Here is a 20,413-nt window from a genome sequence, read left to right on the forward strand (position 1 = left end):
GCTGTGTGAACCGAAACATGGGGTGCAATAGAGGTGTTCAGCAGGTACTTGACATTCAAACAAATCTCAACATTTCATCGTTTTCTGCCATCAAATCACCGCCTTGACGAGGCTGGAATGTTACCAAATAGCTCCAACCCCTGCTGCACGTTTTACGCAGTGCTGCAGATGCAACCTTTACCGACCTGTAGTCCAGTAGCTTACAGACACAGTATGGCTCGTTCAAGAGCGCAGCAGAAAAAAGCTTCACCTCAAATCTTTTTGTGGTGTTTGCGTAATTTGTTTGCCATCTGCTTGTCAACCTTGTGCTCCATTGCCTCTCTCACTCGAGCAACAGAAAAGAACGAAGAAAGCCGAGAAATTAGGGAGTCAAGAAAAAGAAATAAGAAAAGATCAAAGAGACGAAAATTAAAACATCTTGTTCACATATTTTGCCATGGCCAACGAAAAAGCCCCAGTTGACTGGTCCTCACGCATTGACGAACAGAACAATGCAGGCTGTGACAATGGATGGAGATTCATCGTCGTCACTTGCCCTCCTCTTACTGAGATTTGTGATGGAAACAAAGTCGAAGCAATTGACATACTACGTCTTGCCTGGGGCTTAGTGCTGGGAATTTACACTGGCGCAAGCGACATATCTTTTGGTTGTATTCGTCGCGAATCTGCCAGCAACGAGTCGCCCGTGAAAGAATGGGTGCATCGAATGGTGATTGACAGAAGCACCCCAATGATGGAACTTTTGAAACAGAGTTCTAGCAGCAAACTACACCAAAATGGAGGCCTGGAAGATGTAGCCTCGCAAAACTTACTTTTTGGGGGATGCGACACGGTTCTTATGCTTGACGTTGATTCTGGAGGAGCTGCTAAAGTACTCAGGCGACCTGACATGACCAATGTAAGTACCACCAAATTTTAAAGCGCATAACGTATGTGAAGATTACTTATACAAATGCAGGTAAATATCGTCTTGGTCGTTGATGGAACGACCATGAGCCTCGGCTACAGAATCTCAAAGCTCGGTGGCCTGCAGGCAAGGAGCATGGCAGCTGCCATGGGTCGAATCATTTCTACTCTGATAGATCGGCCCTTGACACCAATGCGTGATTTCGACATGTGCGACGACAAGGACATGACTATTTTGACAGAATGGAACAATGTTGAAACAACATGGACAGAGCAGTGCGTCCATGATTTGTTTGCCAAGCAAGTCGCTGATTATGCAGACAACATGGCTGTTGACGCCTGGGATGGCCAATTTACCTACCGCGAACTGGACCGACTGTCGTCAAGTCTCGCAGAGCATCTCATGGACTTGGGTGTCAAGCCCGAGACTTTTGTTGCTCTGTGTTTTGAAAAGTCCAAGTGGCTTGTCGTGTCCATTCTTGCAGTCATCAAAGCTGGGGCCGCATATGTTGTCATTGAGCCATATTACCCCCTTGCCCGCATGACAGACATTTGCACCCAGCTCGAAATAGACATCATGTTGGCTAGTCCAGACTTGCTCCATCTAGCAAATAAGCTCTCTCATCAGGCTGTGGCTGTAGAACCAGGTTCCCAGTACCTTGATCATGGCCAAGGTGCAAGGAAGCAAAGGAAAAGAACAACGCCCAGCAACCCCCGGAATGCACTCTACGTTGTGTTTTCTTCGGGTTCTACCGGCAAGCCAAAGGGAATCGTCGTTGAGCATGCGGCATTTGTCAGCTGGGGCACAACTCTGAGGCAGTCACTCTGCTTGGGTGCCCATTCTCGGGTACTTCAGTTTTCGAGCTTTGCTTTTCTCATTGCTCACCGCGACGTTTTGCTCACGCTCATGTTTGGAGGTTGCGTCTGCATGCCGTCTGAATCGCAACGACTCAACCACCTCGAGACATTCATTACGGACCATCGCGTCAACTGGGCCAACCTGACGCCGTCTGTGGCTGCCCTGCTCAATCCAGAAATGGCAACTGGGCTGCAGACGTTGCTCCTGACGAGCGAGCCCATGTCTCTCTCGAGCCTCACTACATGGGACGGCAAAGTAAACCTTTTGTTTGCGTATGGCCAAGGAGAGAGTGTCAGCCTGTGCTGTGTCAATACGAGCCCTACGGCTGGCTCTGATCGGAAGAATGTTGGCCATAGGGTTGGGAGAAAAGTCTGGCTGGTTGATCCCGACAATCACAATAAGCTGGTTCCTGTGGGAGCCATTGGCGAATTGGTCATTCAAGGGCCTATACTGGCACGTGGTTATCTCGATTCAGAGAGAACAGCGCTTGCCTTTTTTCATGATACGCCTTCTTGGCTACGAAAGCTACAGCCAGGATACAGCGGACGACTCTACAAGACTGGGGACCTGGCACAGTTTGCCGACGACGGCTCCGTTCGCTACATTAGCAGAAAAGACAACTCTGTCAAGCTATACGGGCAGCGACTAGACTTGGATGAAGTGGTACGACACATTGAGAATTGTCTGACAGAAATGTCAGACACTGCAGTTTCCAACGTGGTTGCGGATCTATTCCCTGTTCCTCACTCCAACGACGTCAAACTGACGGCTCTTCTCGGATTGGACTCTACATCGGCAGATACAAGCAATACTCTTCTCTTGGGACCCTTGGATCAAGCCTCTGTCTACCTACGGGAGTTTAGAGCCCGCTTAGCCGACGTGGTTCCTCGATACATGATCCCGGCTCTCGTCGTTCCCGTATCCCGCATACCACTCAACCTTTCAGGCAAAATCGATCGCAGACAGCTGCGCGATCTACTCTCTCTCATGACTGATGCAGAACTGGCATTATGTATGGAGTCGAATGCGAGCCATGAAGCTCCGTGTACGGCTCAAGAACTACAGCTTCGTACGCTGTGGTCACAAGTGTTGCACACGGCCGAGTCGAGCATCGGAAGACTCGACGACTTTTTTCGACGAGGCGGTGACTCGCTGGCGGCAATGAAACTAGTCTCCCTCGCGCACGCAGCCGGGTTGGCCCTGCGTTTTGGTGATATTTTTGCGCATCCGCGGCTCTCGAGCCAGGCACACCTTGTCGACTCTGCAACCGCACCGAGACGTGCACAAGACGATTACTGCTGCGCTGCCTTTGGCTTGGTTACAGAGAGCCGTAAGAAAATGATACTTGCAGTCGCCACCGAGAAGTACGGATTGTCAGAGTCACAGGTGGAGGACATCTACCCAACCACACCAATGCAGGAAGGCCTCATTGCGCTCAACGATCTACGGCCGGGTTCCTATGTATCACAACGAGTGTACAAAATTGCAAACGACGTCAGTCTTTGCAAATTAAAGTCAGCATGGAAGAGCACCATGGATGCGAATCCTCCATTGCGAACTCGTCTTGTACGGTGCTCTGATAATGGTTCAACGTATCAGCTCGTCGTCCGCAACCAGATGGCGATTGACATGAACAATGATTTGAACGATTATCTGACAAAGGACGCAGCCAAACCAATGAATCTTGGTACACCACTAGTGCGACTATCAATAATATGCAACGCTCAAAAGGCGCCGAACTTTTGTGTTGTGACGATGCATCATTGCATATACGACGCTTGGTCCACGTCCTTGTTGCTGAGACAGGTTCGTGACGCCTACCATGGAAGCATTCCATCTCCACAAACATTTAGACAATTCGTGAATTACGTTCAACAAGCGAGCCATGACTCGGCCGAGTATTGGAAAGCCGAATTGGCGGATATACATGCCGAGCCGTTTCCGGCCTTGCCGTCTCAGAACCATTCCCCCAGCACTACCGAGTCCGAGATGCTGAGTACACAGCTGCCTCGGAGCGGCGCATCAACAGCCAATACAACTCTTGCTACCTGTATTCAGCTAGCGTGGGCTGTAACGGTGGCCAGTTATACCGGCATCAATGATGTCGTGTTTGGCTTGACAGTCTCTGGCAGAGCATCCCCGGTACCGGGGATTGACAAGATGGCTGGTCCTACAATTGCAACATTCCCTTTGCGGGTTCAACTGCAATCAAATGCATTAGTACGGGAAGAGCTTCAGGCCTTGCAAAATCGTGTGCTATCGACAATACCATTTGAACATTTTGGGCTGCAGAATATTAGTCGCCTGGGAGACGACGCAGCCAAAGCATGCAAGTTTCAGAGTCTTTTGGTGATCCAGCAGAATGAATTTCTACCCAACGAGAATCGTGAGATTCTTATCCCTACTGCAGGTCATGTTGTTCGACCAACGTGGGATACATATGCGCTGTCCATCTTGTGCAGTCCTGCTGTTGATGGCAACATCCACTTCGAGGCTGTCTACGATGCTGCTGTAGTGCCCAAGGCCCAGACGCGACGCATACTACAAGTATTTGCCAACATTTTGAAGCAGACGGTTTCGTCACCAGACATGGTAGTGACTGACATTGATGGCATCAGCACCGAGGACATGCAGCAAATTCAAGCCTGGAACAACTCGGTCTCTCCGACCGTCATGAAGTGCATCCACGACATGATCCACGACCATGTCGTGTCTCGGCCAGAAGCAACCGCGATTGACGCCTGGGACGGCCAGCTCACATACAAGGACCTCGATGAGCAGTCGTCGCTGCTGTCTGCGGCGATTCTTGCAGGCCACGGCCTACTACGCCAGGAGACTTTTGTTCCCCTCTGCTTGGCAAAGTCCAAATGGGTAGCCGTGGCCATTCTAGCAGTCATCAAAGCCGGCGGCGCCTTTATACTCTTGGATGCTTCCCACCCGACGGAGCGCCTCGCCTGGATTCGCAAGAATGCACAAGCGCCCATCATCCTGTGTGCCGAGGACACGGCTGGGTTGGCAGCGCAGCTCGGCTGTCGGCTCGTTATCCAGGTAGACGCAAGCAACAACACCCAAGAAAAGGCACTCTCGGCGTTGCCGATTGGTGTACATCATCAGCCCAGCAGCCGCCCCCAGACACGCCCTGGCAATGCCGTCTGCGCCATATACACCTCGGGTTCGACGGGCGCTCCCAAGGGCGTCGTCATTGAGCACTCGGCCCTGGCCACGCAGATATCCTCTCTCGGTCCTTTATATGAGCTGAACCACCAGTCTCGTATCTTTCAATTTGCGTCTCATGCGTTTGACGTTGCCGTCTCTGATTACTTGTTTGGCCTGGCCACGGGCGCGTGCATATGCGTGCCCCAGGAAGCAGACAGCCGAGACAATCTAGCCGGTGCCATGAGAGGATGCAGGGCCAACTGGGCCTTTTTGACACCTTCGGTCGCCAGGACGCTGAGCACCTATGATGTACCCAATCTTAGGGTTCTGGTAATTGGTGGTGAATCCGCTAGAGCAGCAGACTTCCGGACTTGGTCTGGCGCATTAAGACTACTCTACGTGTATGGCCCTGCTGAATGCTCAATCTACAGCACAGTGCAGACCATCAGTCAGCCGACGGCAAATCCTGTAAATGTCGGAAGGGGCGTCACTGGCGCATGCTGGCTGGTAGAACCCAACAATCCGGAGAAACTAGTTGCCATTGGGGCGGTTGGAGAGTTGCTAGTGGAAGGCCCCCTCGTTGGTCGCGGCTATCTGGGAGATGAAAGCCTCAGCTCCTCATCCTTCATTCCGTATCCAAAGTGGCTGCAGGCCCTACGAGGGGGCCATTCAGTCAACAGACTATACAGAACCGGAGACATGTTACGGTATAGCCCCATTGGCGACGGGTCGCTCGAGTTTGTTGGCCGCAAAGACAATCAGGTAAAGCTTCATGGGCAGAGAATGGAGCTTGCAGAGATTGAGCATCACGTTGCGCAATCTTTTCCCACGGCTACCGATTCCATAGTGGAAATGATTACGCCCCTAGGCTCGACCGACCAGAAAATACTTGCCGCCTTTATCTGGGACGCCACCACCACCAGTAGTAGTAGTAGTGCAGGAAAGCACTCTGTTCAAAGTCTCGGTACGCTGGATGAACCAAGCCTCTTTGCCGGACAAGATGAAGTCTTCAAATCGAGGGTATCCTCGGCAGAGGCAAAACTACGAAAGATCTTACCTCGCTTCATGATCCCCTCATCGTGGATTCCACTGGCTCGATTCCCCCTCTCTCCTAATGGAAAAGCCAATCGGCGACTAATCAAAGGGCAAGCTTGTCTGCTTTCCAGGCAGGAACTGGGCATCTACCAAAGCTGCTTTGGGCCATCCAACAAGAGGCTCCCCCGCCCCCCATCTACCGAGTCAGAAGGCAGGATACACCAACTCGTCGCTGATGTACTCGGTCTCAGTGGCACAGACGTGGGAATGAATGACAATTTCTTTCAGCTTGGGGGTGACTCCATCAAGGCCATGATCATGTCTACACGAGCGACCGATATGGACTTGAGGCTAGCGGCAGCGGATATCCTGGCCTATCCTCGTCTTTGTGACATGGCCGCCGAGGTTGCAGTGTATGCGAGCGCCAACAAAAAAACCTGCTCCTATTTAGAGCGACATGCACCGCCGCCGCCTTTTTCGCTACTTGCACCAGAGTACAATCACGATGAGCTGCTACAAGAGATTTCAGAACAATGCAAAGTAGACAAGGATAGCATTGAAGACGTGTACCCGTGCACGCCACTACAGGAAGGACTGTTTGCTCTCACCATCAAGCAGCCCAGTGCATATGTCCTCAGGTTTACGCTCCAGCTCACCCAAGATGTCGACGTGGATCGTTTCAAAAATGCGTGGGACACCGTCATGGCAGTAAATCCCATCCTGCGTACACGAATTGTATGCGCCACCAGTCTCGGAGGTAGCTTGGTTCAGGCTGTCATGTGCAACAAGGCGAGCTACGAGCAACCAATTGACACGACTAGCCAGTACACTGTTGGATTGGGCAGACCTTTGTTTACTATCCAACTTTTGCCGCGGGACAAGGACGTGGATAGATACAGAGCGGTCGTGACTATACACCATGCTCTCTATGATGGTGTGTCGTTGGGTCTGGTCCTGAAGCAGCTATCAGCAGCTTACTACCAACGCGAAGAAACAACGAGAACATGGCCGTATAATTGTTTCATCCAGTATTGCCTCTCGCAACCCTCAGACGAGCAAGTCAGGCGCTTTTGGGAGGCAGAGCTGGCAGACGCTGCTGGCTCTGTATTCGCAACGAAGGCGCCCATGATGGATTCCTATTTTCTGCAGTCCCCGCTACACGCAGAATCTCGCGTGTCCCTTGAAATGTCTGACGCACAATCCAATGTCCCGCTTTCAGCAGCGCTCAAGCTAGCTTGGGGAGTAGTCCTGTCAAGTTTTACCGGACAAGGCGACGCCGTCTTTGGTACCGTAGTCAGCGGCCGAATGGCGAATGTAAAGGGCATTGACAAGATGGCTGGACCAACAATTGCGACGGTCCCCTTTCGAGTCCGCCATGCACCCTCAATGACGATCCAGCAGGCTCTGGATGAAGTGCAGTCGCGGAGCGTAGAAATGATTCGCTTCGAGCAGACTGGGTTGCAGCGGATCCGTCAACTCGGGTTTGCCGACGCCTGTCGGTTTCAAAGCCTCCTGATAATACAATTTGCAGAGGAAGAGAATCTTCCTGCGAGCCCCTTGTACACACTGGTTCAGGAGAAGCCAGCAGACACCTTTCATACCTACCCCCTCACGATTGAGTGCAGTCCCTCCTCTGGGCGGTCCGTCCATTTGCGCGCAACGTTTGATTCTGATGTGATGCCTGCCAAGTTGGTAAGTCGCCTCTTGGCGCAATACTCTCTCGCTCTTGCGCACATTACTGCGAAGCCATGGGAACCCTTGTCCTCCATCCCTCTACAATGTCTGGAAGATGCGACACGGGTGTGGGCATGGAATAAGATTGTCCCTCGCAGAAAGGACACTTGTGTCCATGAGATTGTTAGCGGTAACCTCGCGAAGCGACGAAATTCTTCCGCGGTTTGTGCGTCGGATGGAGAGTTGACGTATCAAGAGCTAGAGGACAAGTCTGCCAGGCTCGCTGGCCACCTGACGAGCCTCGGCGTAGGACCTGGGAAAATGGTTCCGCTGTGCTTTGAAAAGTCAAAGTGGGCGATTGTGGCTACGCTAGCAGTACTCAAAGCTGGTGGCGCGTTTGTTCCGCTGGATACATCTCAAGCCGCGGGCCGGAGAGAGACTATTCTGGCTTGCGTGGGAGCAGAGGTGATACTGACCTCTGCCAAATACGCTACAATGCTTGCGAGTACCGATCGGCTTGTATTTTCAGTGTGTGATGCGAGTTCAAAGGAGCTGCAATTGCCGTCAGTGTCCCCGGCTTTGCATGGGCTAGACTCGTCTGCTGCATACGTCTTGTTCACATCTGGGAGTACCGGAAAGCCAAAGGGAGTCGTCGTGGACCATGGCGCTCTCAGCACCAGCTGCCTTTTCCATGGGTCAGAGATGGGATTCAGTGAAAAGACGCGGGCACTTCAATTCACATCATATACCTTTGATATAAGCCTGATGGAGATTTTCACGACGCTCTTGTATGGCGGCTGCATCTGCATGCCATCCGATGCTGACAGGTTCAACAACCTCGAGCTGAGCGCTAGCAGCATGGAGGTTAACACTGTGTCTTTGACGGCGTCTGTGGCGAGACTTGTTGAGCCAGACCGCATGCGCTCCCTGGAAACCATCATATTCGTGGGAGAAGACGCCACTGACGATGACTTTAAGAAGTGGAGGCATCTTCCTCACATCTTCAACGCATACGGGCCAACCGAATGCACCATCTTTTGTTCAATCAACAAAGTTCAAGTCGACAGCAATTCTAGCTCAAATATTGGAAAAGCCGTCGGCTCCGTGTGTTGGGTCGTGTCTCCCCAGGATCACTGTAGGCTGGTGCCAATCGGAGCTGTTGGAGAGTTGCTTGTGGAAGGACCCGTTTTGGCGCGAGGCTACCTGAATGATTCAGAAAAGACATTGACATCCTTTATTGAAGATCCGCCTTGGTTGGTACAGGGAATCCCAGGTTGCGCGGGTAGACGAGGTCGGCTGTACAAGACGGGCGACTTGGTACGCTACAACGAGGACGGGAGTCTGACATACTGCGGACGCAAAGACACTCAGGTGAAAATCCGGGGTCACCGTGTGGAGTTGGGTGAAGTTGAGTGTCAAATACGCGACTGCATAGCCGGGGTGAATCATGCAGTCGTCATGGCTATTCCTCCTGACGGACGGAATGCATTGCCCGTGTTGACGGCTTTTCTGTGTTTTGATGATGATGATGATGATGAGAAAAGCTCAAAAGAAATTCATTGCCGCACTGTTTCAATCCCAACATCGACAAGAGAAGCTTTGGCGGACCGCTTGCCGGCGTACATGATACCCAGCATATTCCTCGCTGTTGGGCGGCTGCCACTGAATACATCTGGAAAGATGGATCGCAGTCAACTCCGGGATATATTCTCCAGCCATTTCCAGCAGGGACAAGGAGCCAAGGGGGGTGTTACAACACTGAAAGGTTTGCAGCAGCAACAACAGAATCGCCAGCCTGAACAAGAGCAAAAAGTCGAGTTGCAACATGGCCAGCCCACAGCAGTAGGCGCCGCATCCTCGTTGGCCGCCTCATCGTCACCATTTCGTGACTGTGCCAATGAGACGGAAAGGCGAATCAGGGTAGCTTGGTCTACAGTACTCGGAATACGCAGCGAGATGATGGGCGTCGATGACAATTTTTACGACATTGGTGGGGACTCTATTCGCATCATCAGTCTCATGAGGCTAATCCAAAACGAATTTGATGTTTGGCTGGGGCAGTCGTTGGTCAACAGTCGCAATACAACAATTTCCAAGATTGCAGATTACGTTGACAACAACAGGTTTGACGCGGGGGGTTCAACATTTGACTTGGAGGGAAAGATAGGAGAAACGTTGTCTTCCAGCTGGACCGCAGCAACGTCTCAGCCATGGTTCAGCCCAACCAAGTCAGTTCGAGCGCCCGCCATCATATTCCTCACGGGAGGGACTGGCTTCCTCGGCACACAGATTCTACACCGTCTTCTAATTTCAGACGTCGTTGCACGGGTAGTCGCTCTTGTTCGTGCAACCTCTGCCGCTCACGGCCTAGAACGTTTGAGACAATCAGCAGTCACTGCCGGGTGGTGGAAAGCAGAGTATGAAGCACGAATCACAGTGTGGACTGGAGACTTGCAGCTTGCCCAGCTTAGTCTGAGTGGCTCGCAGTGGGCGCAGCTGTCGGGCACAGCGACCGTCGACAATGTCACCGCAGTCATTCACAACGGCGCCGTTGTGAACTGGCACATGGACTACGACAGCCTACAATCAGCAAACGTCTCCGCTACCATTGAGCTTCTCAAGGCGACAGCCTTGTCCCGCAGCTCGCCGCGGTTTGTCTTTGTATCAGGCGGCATCATGGCTGACTTGGACACCAGCCCGGGCAATACCGTGGTCGCCGAGCAGTTGAGCCGGAGCAATGGCTACTCTCAAAGCAAATTCGTCGCAGAGGCCATTGTTCGTCGCTTTGTCTCGCAACTGCCATCCTCTCAGAACCGCTTCTCCGTCATTAAACCGGGCATGATAATCGGGACTGCCGACAAGGGTGTCGCAAACGTCGACGACTTTATCTGGAGAGTCGTCGCGACGGCGTCGCGCTTACAGCTATTCCCCCTCGATGCCAAGGAGAGCTGGGTGCCCATCTCGGACGCTGATTTTGTCGCTTTGCAGACTGTGACGCAAATCCTCTCCGACGACATTTCGCCATACGTCAATATAGCAACCACGTTTGGCCTCGGCTCTCTTGATTTCTGGGACCAAGTCAATTCAGAGCTACATCGTCCATGCAAGCCAGTCCCATGGTCCGTTTGGGTCGAGCGTGCTCTCGAAGATGTGAATCAAAGTGGCCAAGACCATCCGCTGTGGCCGGTGCAACATGTTTTAAAAGGCAGCAAAAACTCGAGCGGCATTTCGGCATCGTCACCCCTCTCGCCTCCAGACAAGCAAGTGCTTTGCAAGGCTGTCAGAGCAAATGTGCGTCATCTTGGTCGGGTTGGCTTTCTTGAAACTCGTCGACAAGAGTAAAATTGCTGTATGAGCTAGTAAGTCTCAACAAAATTTTGGGGGGGCACGCACTGCCGGCGGCGAGCTGCATTACGATGCGCGCCGCCAGACGCCACAACCGCCATGACAAAATATCATCACAGCATTACTCGATAGATGCGCTGACGTCAAACGCAGGTAAATGGAACAGACAGACAATGCATAACTTTTGGCAGCTACATGGGGAGAGTGTAATTAATATATATTAAGACATGGTAGACGCAAAAAAAAGAATGATTCACTCACAAGATGTATCCGGATGGTAGGCTGTCTTTATCTCTGTCTGCGTGATCGGTCCGTTGCAGCACTGAATGCCTTGTAGGCTTCCGTGTGATATCCCGACAACGTGTGTCAGTCCTTGCTAGTCATTTGTACAGCCGAGCTCAGTCCAGTAATTGACCATCTTTTAGGTAACTTCTATCGTGCTGACATGGCTCGAGAAGATTCTCATGAATTGACACGGGTTATAGTCCAGGTATCGTTTTTTCTGACCGCTGATAAACAGGTGTTTTAAATAATAATCATTGAGGAGGGTAGTTTCCCGTAAAGAAAACTTAATTACTAGTTACTGTTTAGGCTAGGAATACCTTTATTCTGCTCTTTTAGATGTAGAAATCCATCTTTTTAACCCTGCTCGGGCCGGTCCGCTTGCTTGCCGCTGTAGCGTTCGTGATGGACTGAGACAATGTCTAATTATCTCACTGAGAAATCGAAATATAAGATACCGTAATATCAGAATTAGATTCCTTGCTGCGGTGAGAGCAAATCAGTCTATTGGCAACCAGAATTGATAACATGCTAATGCGAGGAGGGTAGAGCGAGAGTTGAAAGGCCAGGCAAGGGCAAAAAAAGCGTGTCTTTTGCCAGGTACTGCCTCAGCACAGTCATTTATGGCGACACCTCATTAGAAATGTCTCGCCTGTTGCTTAGCAAAGGGAGAATTCTGGTGAACACGGTAACATATATATATACATATTCGTGCCAGGTAATACCAACTGCTCGTTCGTGGTTGATGTCAGCTCCTTTCCAAAGCCACGCAGGTGCTGACAGAGACATCATGGAAACATCCATCGAATATTGGTATGCAAAGTTTTCACCTTATCCTCGAGTCTTCGATCGCAACAACAGAGGCAGTATGAAGAACAAGCCTGCCAATACCGCTCCAAGCGAGACGACTCCCCTTGTGCAGCCAGCAGGCGGCGGCATCCCGACAGCACAACAATCGTCCCAGCAGCCCATCTACCATGGGACGAATAGCGAGCCCTCGGGATTCCTAGGCGGCTTGTCAACAGCGCGGTTCTGGGCCATATTCTCGCAGATACTCATGACGCAGTTTCTCTACTTTTTTGATTCCACCATCATGGTGTCCTCGCACCCCGTGATTACCTCCTATTTTGGCGCGTCCCAGCTGGCATCGTGGCTCTCGACGGCCTTTATGCTCATGTCGACCGTCTCGCAGCCGTTTCTCGGCCGCCTCTCGGATGCCTTTGGCAGGAAGCCGCTCTTTCTCGGCGCGCTGGCCACGTTTGCCCTGGCCACGCTATGGTGTGCACTGGCGACAAGCATAGAGAGCCTCATTGCTGCCAGGGCCCTGTGCGGTGTCGGTGCGGGAGGCACCATGCTAATGGGAAGCATCACCATGAGTGACATGATTCCTGTCGAGTATGTATTTATTTCGCTGTGCTAGAAATGGACTGTGTTTAATTCTTCCCTACGCTTTCACCCCGCCCAAAAAAAAAAGAAGGAAAAAAAAAAGAACTTACCCTTGTTGTGTTTTGTAGCACTGACAATGGTAAACAGGTCCCGAAGCACCTACCTATCATACATCAACATTGTAGTTGGCCTCGGCTCTGGCTTGGGCGCTACTTTTGGCGGCACCTTTGCCGAGACCATAGGCTGGAGATGGGCGTTTGGCACGCAGGTTCCCCCTCTTCTGGCGTGCCTGGCGGTCTTGTCCATGACGATTCCAAATGGCTTGGGCGTACTGGGGGAGAGGGAATCTCTCAGCCAGGTGATAAAGGGATTTGACGCGCTTGGTGCCTTGCTGGCTACCCTGGCTATATCTATGCTCATTCTTGGCTTGAATCTCGGTGGCAATATCCTTCCTTGTAAGTTGACTCTTTTTATTTTATTTTCTCTTCTTTTCGTACATGGAAAAAAAAAGAGGTGACGATTGCGGCTGTATATGGACACAAGGGTTTTCTCTCGACTAACAACAACTTTCATTTACAAAAGGGTCTCATCCATTTGTCATTACTGCCTTGATGCTATTCACAGTAGCTTTCCCAGCCTTTCTGCTGACTGAGTCGCGAGCGGCAAAGCCCATCATGCCGCTCAAGTTTGTTACTGTCAGGCCACACGCGAACCTGATTCTCTCCAACTGTTTAGGCGCTCTCATTTCGAATGCCATTCTCTTTAACGCGTAAGCATGGCCCTTTTTCTCTTATTCTTATTCTTTTTTTTTTTTTTTTTGTTATTTTCCCCTTTTTTTCCCTGTCCGGTATCTCCTCTAGCAACACGCTGTGAACTAATCCCCACGTCGTGAATATAGGCCGCTATATTTTCAAGCCGTGCTCCTCATCAGCGCCACATCGTCTGGCTTCCAACTCATGCTCCTTGCCATCTTGACATCTGCCGCCGGTGCTTTGGCTGGCATCTTAATCACCAAGACGCGCAGGCTGAAATGGCCTCTTGTCCACGCTGCGGTGCTTTATCCGTTTAGCATTGCCTGTCTCGTATGCATGCAGCCAAGATACTCCGCCACCATACTCTTGCTTGCCCTTGTTCCGTACGCCTTGGCAAACGGGTTGCAGTTTACCACCACGGCTGTAGCAGTCTTGGCCGCGTCTACGCGTGATGAACAGGCTGTCGTCATGGGCGCCCTTGCCATTTGGCGCAGCCTGGGCTTTGTCTTGGGCGTTGCGCTGAGCAGCGTCGTTGTTCAGAATGCGCTCTTGTATTATCTCGGCATTTTTGTGCGTGGACCACGCCGAGACGACGTCATTACACTTGCGCGAACAGCAGTCCACAGAATCGCAGAGCTGGAGCAACCGTATCGGGAGCAAGTGGTGCAAAGTTATGACGCTGCACTACGGCTAGCATTTGGATCCTGTATCATTGCAGCGATTATTTCTGCGTTTCTCGTTATTCGAATGAAGTTGCCACGGCTGGGTTCGCTTGCCGAAAGCTAGATTGAGACTCGTTTTTCTTATAGTGGCCAATTGCATTGATCTTGTCAATTCAATCTCCGACCTTGTCTAGTATTCACCTGAATAGCTACCAACTGACTATTACGTGCACCATAGCTAGCCCCTGGACGCGCCTGCAAATCAAATTGACGCGGGTAGCCTCACTCGTCGCGAGGCTGTCTCGATGCGCTGCAAATGTCGAATCGTCATGGCAGTGCCCATCATGGCTATCGCGATCCCTATAGAAGCCAAGCATCCTTTTCGGTACTCTGGCGCTTCGACTTGCTGCCAAATCAGCAGCGGAAGCCATGTCTGGAACACATGGCCCATCTCGTTCATTGAAGCCGCCACCAGTGCTCTCTCCTCGTTGTCCCGGGAGCAAATCTCGTGCATCCACGCATACATTAGTCCGCTTACTCCGCTGGAACAGCCAGCTAATATAAAGCACGCCCATTTCCAGGCAACTGGGATATTCCATATCGCGAGGCTCGTGTTGACAATGAGAATCATGATGCCAGAAAATATAATCGGTGGCCATCGTTCGCCTTTGAGAATAGAATCCGAAGTCCATGCGTAGATGAAGGTGGTGACAATCTGGACACCCGTCGTCAATGTAGGATAGGCATTAACTTGTGGTATGCTGTAGCCCCGTTGCTTGAGCCAGATGGCAAATGCTGGCTGTCCGGATATACCACCACCATTGAGGAATAAAATGTATAGCAATGTTAACAGATAGATGTGCCAGCTGGAAATAATTTTCTTGACTTTTCTTTTCGTAAAAGGCGCACGATTCGCTCGCCCGTCAGCTTGCATGCGTTTCTGTGCCAGCAAAATGTCGGCCGGGGTAAAGTACCAGGCCCGGGTGTTCTCTGGCACGTCGGGCAAGAAAAAGAAGCCAGAAACCGCAATAGGTAGTGATATCACGGTATTGATGATGAAAAGCCACTGCCAGCCCTTGAACCCGTGCACGCCGTCAAGATGGTAGACGGCGGCCATGAGATAGGCGGAGAACATGCTGCCAATGGCACTGCTTGCGTGAAATATGCATGATCGCTTGCCAAGCTCGCTCTTTTGATACCAAGATCCGATCAGGTACTGCATCCCTGGGTAAAAGGTGCTCTCTGCGAGGCCGATAAAGAACCGTAGCACGTATATCTGCTGCGCGTGGCTGCACTTGGCCATGACAATCGTCAAGACAGACCAGACAACTTCACACGAGGGAATCCACAAGGAAGGTCGGATTCGTGTCAAAAGAAGATTACTACGACAAGATACAATGGTCAATGCTAGTTCAGGCCCCCAAAAAAAAATTTAAAAAAAAGTGAAGCAACAAGAAGAAGAAACGGAATCCAAGCATTGTTCGACTTGTACTTGCCTCGGGATTTGCCCAATAACGTAGCCCACTGTCCAGCAGGTTTGCATATAATTTAATTGGTTTCCGTTGAGAACCAAGTCCTCTTTCATGCCGGAAACAAATGCATTGTTAATGTTGATTTGGTCCAGATTCTTGATAAAGTATCCCAACGACGCTACGGTGAGAATAGCGGCGTCGAGCTTGAATAGAAATCGACGTTCTTCCGGTGACTTGTCCAGCGTATCCCAAAGATACGCCGTCCAATGCGGCTTTCTCGACTCGGTACGCATGAAATATATACTCGCGCAACCTCTGACGAATGGGTAGCGGGGAACTGGGCCATGAAAAAAACCGCGCAGCGCAGGGCTGGCGTCGACATTTGCGACTGCTCATAATGTAGTTTTCCTCGTCAGATAATCGAAGCTAAGCTGACAGATGGGGAAGATGAAGTAGTGAGCGGCATGGCTCACACCGCTGGAAAAGCGTGTCGGAATTTGATGAATTCCAAACTAGTAGCAGCAAGCTGGGACAACAACTTTTCGCGCGACAACGGGCCACTGTCAACAAACTCGGCCAATTACTTTAACCCCAGGCGCACACAAGGGCCGCATAATAGCTCACACCAACTTGTTCGCGGGCTTCTGCTTCGCTGTCATGGGCAATGCCTCTTTGCTTTCAAATTAGACTGTATTTGGCCAGGAATGAACAAGTGCGGGCACAACCGAGCCACATCTTGTTTGCCAGTCACAAACCAGTGTCCACGAAACAAGCCGCTCCATATAATCGAATGCAAATTGTGAAAATGTCAGGCTTATAGCAGCTTCTTCATGATTCCAAGGCTTAAACGTAAAATACTGGAATCGCTTCACTAGGCTCAACTCACACCAAGCACCACGGACACCTTGCAAAGCCGCGCCTGCTCTAATCTCGGCATTGCTAGTCTGTGAGACACTTGGAAGATGATAAATCAGGCGCCATGCATGCAGCTGGTGTGCCGTCACCTTTTTGGCCATGGATGAAAATGTCGTTTGGCGCGATGAATGCCGAGGCTCTGCGACAAGGCCTGTCGAGAGTTGGGCATTCGCAGCGTTGGCATGCTCAGAGTATATGGAGCCATCAGACAGGGAAATAGACAAGTAGAGTGCGCAATTTGGGCATATCCGTCTGTTTTGAAAGGACCACTTGGAAGGGTCTTGTCTAACCGAGGTGCAGTTTGTGGCGGATCAAAGAGAGCGAGAGCAACGGAATCACACGGCAGGGCACGAGCTAAAGCAAAAGACCTAATGAATGTGTGTATGAAGGAGAGTGAAGGAGAAGAGAGGCTATCTAGAAGGTGTGGCGGCTGATGAGGGTCCTGGCTGAGTCAGCGAGCCGAGGCGTGCCTGCCAACACAAGTAGTCAGCTACTTGTCCCAATAACCTGCAAAGTGATGGAAAAGGTTATACTTCTGATATCACAACCGGCGGAGAAAAATGAGAAAAAAATCTGCCTGCCCCAGTCAAAACGGGTATATACAGTGTCGGGCTGCTCATTCAGCTCCCGAAAGGCGTTTCGTTGTTTCCGGCAGCAGTCGGCCACCGAAAAAGCGTTCAACAAGTTTTGGGAGATTAAACTGCTCCAGTAAGTAACCAACCTCACAATGCAGTACACAAAGTCCGAAACCACCTTGATGCCCCCAAGCCTGTCCTGAAACCTCCACAGCAATATCATTTGTGTCAGTCTTGACTATGCTGTAAAAATATGCGCTGATTGGAAAATTACTTGGCGAGGTGCCCGGCCAGAATAAGATAGGCCAGGGCTGTCAAATGGGGAGTTATCACGGGACCACAATATAGGCCAAGGGACATATAACAGGAGGACTATGGTACGTACGAATGTATTATAAAGCTATGCATAAATGGGGAGATTTGCAGCTTGGTCGCGTGCAATCTGCTCGCGTCGGCGTTGTTGTTGTTAGCTTGCAAGCTATTGCGTTCCTCAGCCAGGCAAGGATGCCGAAGAAGGAAGTTTCTGGAGGAATTTTAAGCTGTGCATTGTCCATTGTTGGAGAATTCGACAACCGTCGCCCCCCTCTCCCTTTCTCTCTATCTCCCTTTTTTTCTTTGGCTTTTTTTTCTGGAATGTATGTATTTGTGTAATTAATTCATTTTTTTTTTATCATTTTAATCGCTTCTTTGTTTCTGTATTTTGGGTTTCTCTGCATGCCTGTGGTATTCCGAGTATGCTCCTATTATAGGGTCCGCCAAATGGCCTGAAACATACAGGCCCCAACGAATATAAGAGTTCTTATGCACAATCTCCCGTAAACGTGGCCAACATGAAACTCACATTTTTCTACGTGACAACACGTGTCGATCAAAGTAGGGCTGCGTTCGAGCATTTGGGCTTTGTCTGGGGTAATCTCTGCCGTTCTGTCTATGCAACACACCATTGTCCTGGGCTAGAAGATTGGATGAACCAAATCTACTATTTGACAAGTAAAATTGAGGCTAGGGGTAATGGCTCAGTAACGTCAAAACGCCAAGGTCGGCTCTTCTATCTGAAGTGATATAGCGCAACTATAAGGATACAGATAGCGGTAGGCGAACGAGCGTCCACCCCTTTACTATGCACGTAAAATCGAAGCTATCGCCAACGTCTCGAGGCGGCTGCTACTTTTTAAGGCTTCTTGGCCACTGAAGCCGACTTGACTGCCGGCGCCGACGAGGCTGCCTTTGGCCTTGGCCTGGATGACCCGAACGACCTAATCAAGCGAGATGTCGCCGCCGCCGGCCGCGGTGGACGATAGAAGCGTGGGTGCGAGTGGAATACGCGATCTATATTGAATAGGGTGCTTTTTTAATTTAATAGAATTCAATATATATTACTAAAACCAAGAGCATTGTGCCTGGCCTCTAGCAGGGCGCCTGGTGGCAGGTCCGGGATCGTTGCCCTCCAGTCGAGCATAGAGCCTCAATGTTGTTCGTCAAATAGTGGATTTGGTTCGCCAAATACACAGGTCCCATGGTCCTGTATTGTAATTAACACAAAGCGCGTTTAAATCTAGGCCCAAGTCTTTCTGGTTTGAAGTATATTAACAAGCGCGCGATGGTGAGGTCCACTCGTTCGGGAGCACCGACCTCTGCATAAATTCCATGAAAAGGTAGGAAATGAGCAGGCTATTGGCGTTCCACTCGAGGTAGAACTGACAAGAGGCTACAAATTAGGCGATGGAAAGATGGTTATATGTATGATGATGGCTCTATATAAGTAGTAGATGGATGCTGCCGTCAGGAATTGCATCAGTCACAATTCGTTCCTTTCTTTCCTCCCTGTCGCTGTGGTGTCTGTATTTGAGTTCAGATTACCTTACATTCCTTTTCCCGTACTGAATTTTGTATTCTTCTTCACACATTCTCTCATTTATTCTTTTCTGAAATTATGCATTTTTCAACGCTTCTCAGCTTTGCGGCGGCTGGCGCACTGGTTGCCTCGATGCCGTACAAGGAGGCCAATCAGTGAGTGATAAATCTCGACTCGTTGGGCCTGTTGGGCCGATTATGACGCCAGAATCCAGACAGCTAACGGGGATTGCAAAAGGGTTGTTGACAATCTGGGCTCCGGAATGTCATCGGACGATACAAAGGGACCTGAGGATTGGAGAAAAGAAGAGAACCTTCTATACAAGCTCCTCATCGAGTATCGCAAGGAGGTGAACGTGCAGTATCCGAAGATCGCGCAGGATCCGGAGATCGCGCGCTCTCCCACCCTCGACAAGGTCGCTCGGACGCACATCGATAATCCTTACTTTGAAACCGGTTCGACTTGCAACCCGCACTCTTGGACTGCAACTGCAGATAAAGAAGCAAAATGGAAGTCTTGCTGTTTCAACATAGGTCAGGCGAATACCTGGCCGTGCATGTGGGACAAGCCTCGTGAAATCTCGGGAGGTCAATTTCAAGGAAACGGTTATGAGGTGTATCATGGTGGGAACCCCAATGTGTATACCGCTCCAATGACCGCCGAGGGATGTCTCAACGCGTTTAAGAATAGCACGGGTCACAACCCGGTATTGATAAACAACGGAACTTGGTCGACGATGAAATGGGAGAGCGTCGGATGTGGTATGGGAAAAGGGCAATGCGCCATCTGGTTTAGTCCCGAAAAGGACAGTGCAGCATCGCCAGACAGTCAGACAGCGCAAGACGGTCTGGAAACCCCAGTTGCTCAGAAAGAGGAAGACGCTCTGGAAACCCCAGTTTCTCAGAAACAGCAAGACGCTCTGGAAACCCCAGTTTCTCAGAAACAGCAAGACGATCTGGAAACTCCAGTTGCTGAGAAACAGCAAGACGATCTGGAAACTCCAGTTGCTGAGAAACAGCAAGACGCTCTGGAAACTCCAGATGCTCAGAAAGAGAAAGTCGGTCTGAAAGCTCCAGATGCTCAGAAAGAGAAAGTCGGATCGGAAACTCCAGATGCTCCGAAAAAGGAAGACGGTCTGAAAACTCCAGGTGCTCAGAAGAAAAAGCAAGCCTGTCCTAATAAAAAGCCCAAAAACCCGAACCCGAGCTCCAACCCCACGCCGACTCCGACTCCGACTTCGACTCCAAACGCAGATGCAACTCCCGACAATGAGTCTGGTGTGGCCAAAATCTGGACCCAGTGCGGCGGCAAAAATTGGACCGGTCCAACTGTTTGTGCCGAGGGTCTTGTCTGTAAGAGCTTTGGGGTTTGGTATTCCCAATGCAAGCCTGCGGCTTAAAATTGGTTGATTTGGCAGAAGCACAGACAATAAGAAACTGGGGGGAAACAAAAAAGAACCCCATCTTTTACATTCATCCAATATATATTTCAATCTTCTTGTTTGCTAAAAAAGTTCTACTGCAATGCCTTAGTCTGCCG

The 20,413-nt window shown here is 50.6% G+C and overlaps 4 protein-coding genes across 4 annotated transcripts; 3 read left to right on the forward strand and 1 right to left on the reverse strand.

Moving 5' to 3' along the window:
- Window positions 1-991: 991 nt before the first annotated feature.
- Window positions 992-10,972, forward strand: BBA_04827 (peptide synthetase; the record flags this gene model as incomplete). Its single annotated transcript, XM_008599924.1, has 1 exon — window positions 992-10,972. The coding sequence occupies one exon, from the start codon at window positions 992-994 to the stop codon at window positions 10,970-10,972; it is 9,981 nt and encodes a 3,326-aa protein (XP_008598146.1).
- A 1,075-nt stretch (window positions 10,973-12,047) lies between these two features.
- BBA_04828 (vacuolar basic amino acid transporter 1) lies at window positions 12,048-14,089 on the forward strand (the record flags this gene model as incomplete). The annotated part of the gene is made up of 5 exons (XM_008599925.1): window positions 12,048-12,652; window positions 12,791-13,098; window positions 13,226-13,412; window positions 13,542-13,965; window positions 14,015-14,089. The coding sequence occupies 5 exons, from the start codon at window positions 12,048-12,050 to the stop codon at window positions 14,087-14,089; spliced, it is 1,599 nt and encodes a 532-aa protein (XP_008598147.1).
- Window positions 14,090-14,319: 230 nt separating this feature from the next.
- BBA_04829 (major facilitator superfamily transporter) lies at window positions 14,320-15,822 on the reverse strand (the record flags this gene model as incomplete). Its single annotated transcript, XM_008599926.1, has 2 exons — window positions 14,320-15,351; window positions 15,550-15,822. 2 exons carry the CDS (start codon window positions 15,820-15,822, stop codon window positions 14,320-14,322), a joined length of 1,305 nt encoding a protein of 434 aa, XP_008598148.1.
- A 3,184-nt stretch (window positions 15,823-19,006) lies between these two features.
- On the forward strand, window positions 19,007-20,273 carry BBA_04830 (Allergen V5/Tpx-1 family protein; the record flags this gene model as incomplete). Its single annotated transcript, XM_008599927.1, has 2 exons — window positions 19,007-19,029; window positions 19,112-20,273. The coding sequence occupies 2 exons, from the start codon at window positions 19,007-19,009 to the stop codon at window positions 20,271-20,273; spliced, it is 1,185 nt and encodes a 394-aa protein (XP_008598149.1).
- Window positions 20,274-20,413: the final 140 nt, after the last annotated feature.

The sequence above is a fragment of the Beauveria bassiana genome (genome assembly GCF_000280675.1).
Source record: "Beauveria bassiana ARSEF 2860 unplaced genomic scaffold BBA_S00011, whole genome shotgun sequence".
In the NCBI taxonomy this organism is placed as follows: Eukaryota; Fungi; Ascomycota; class Sordariomycetes; order Hypocreales; family Cordycipitaceae; genus Beauveria; species Beauveria bassiana.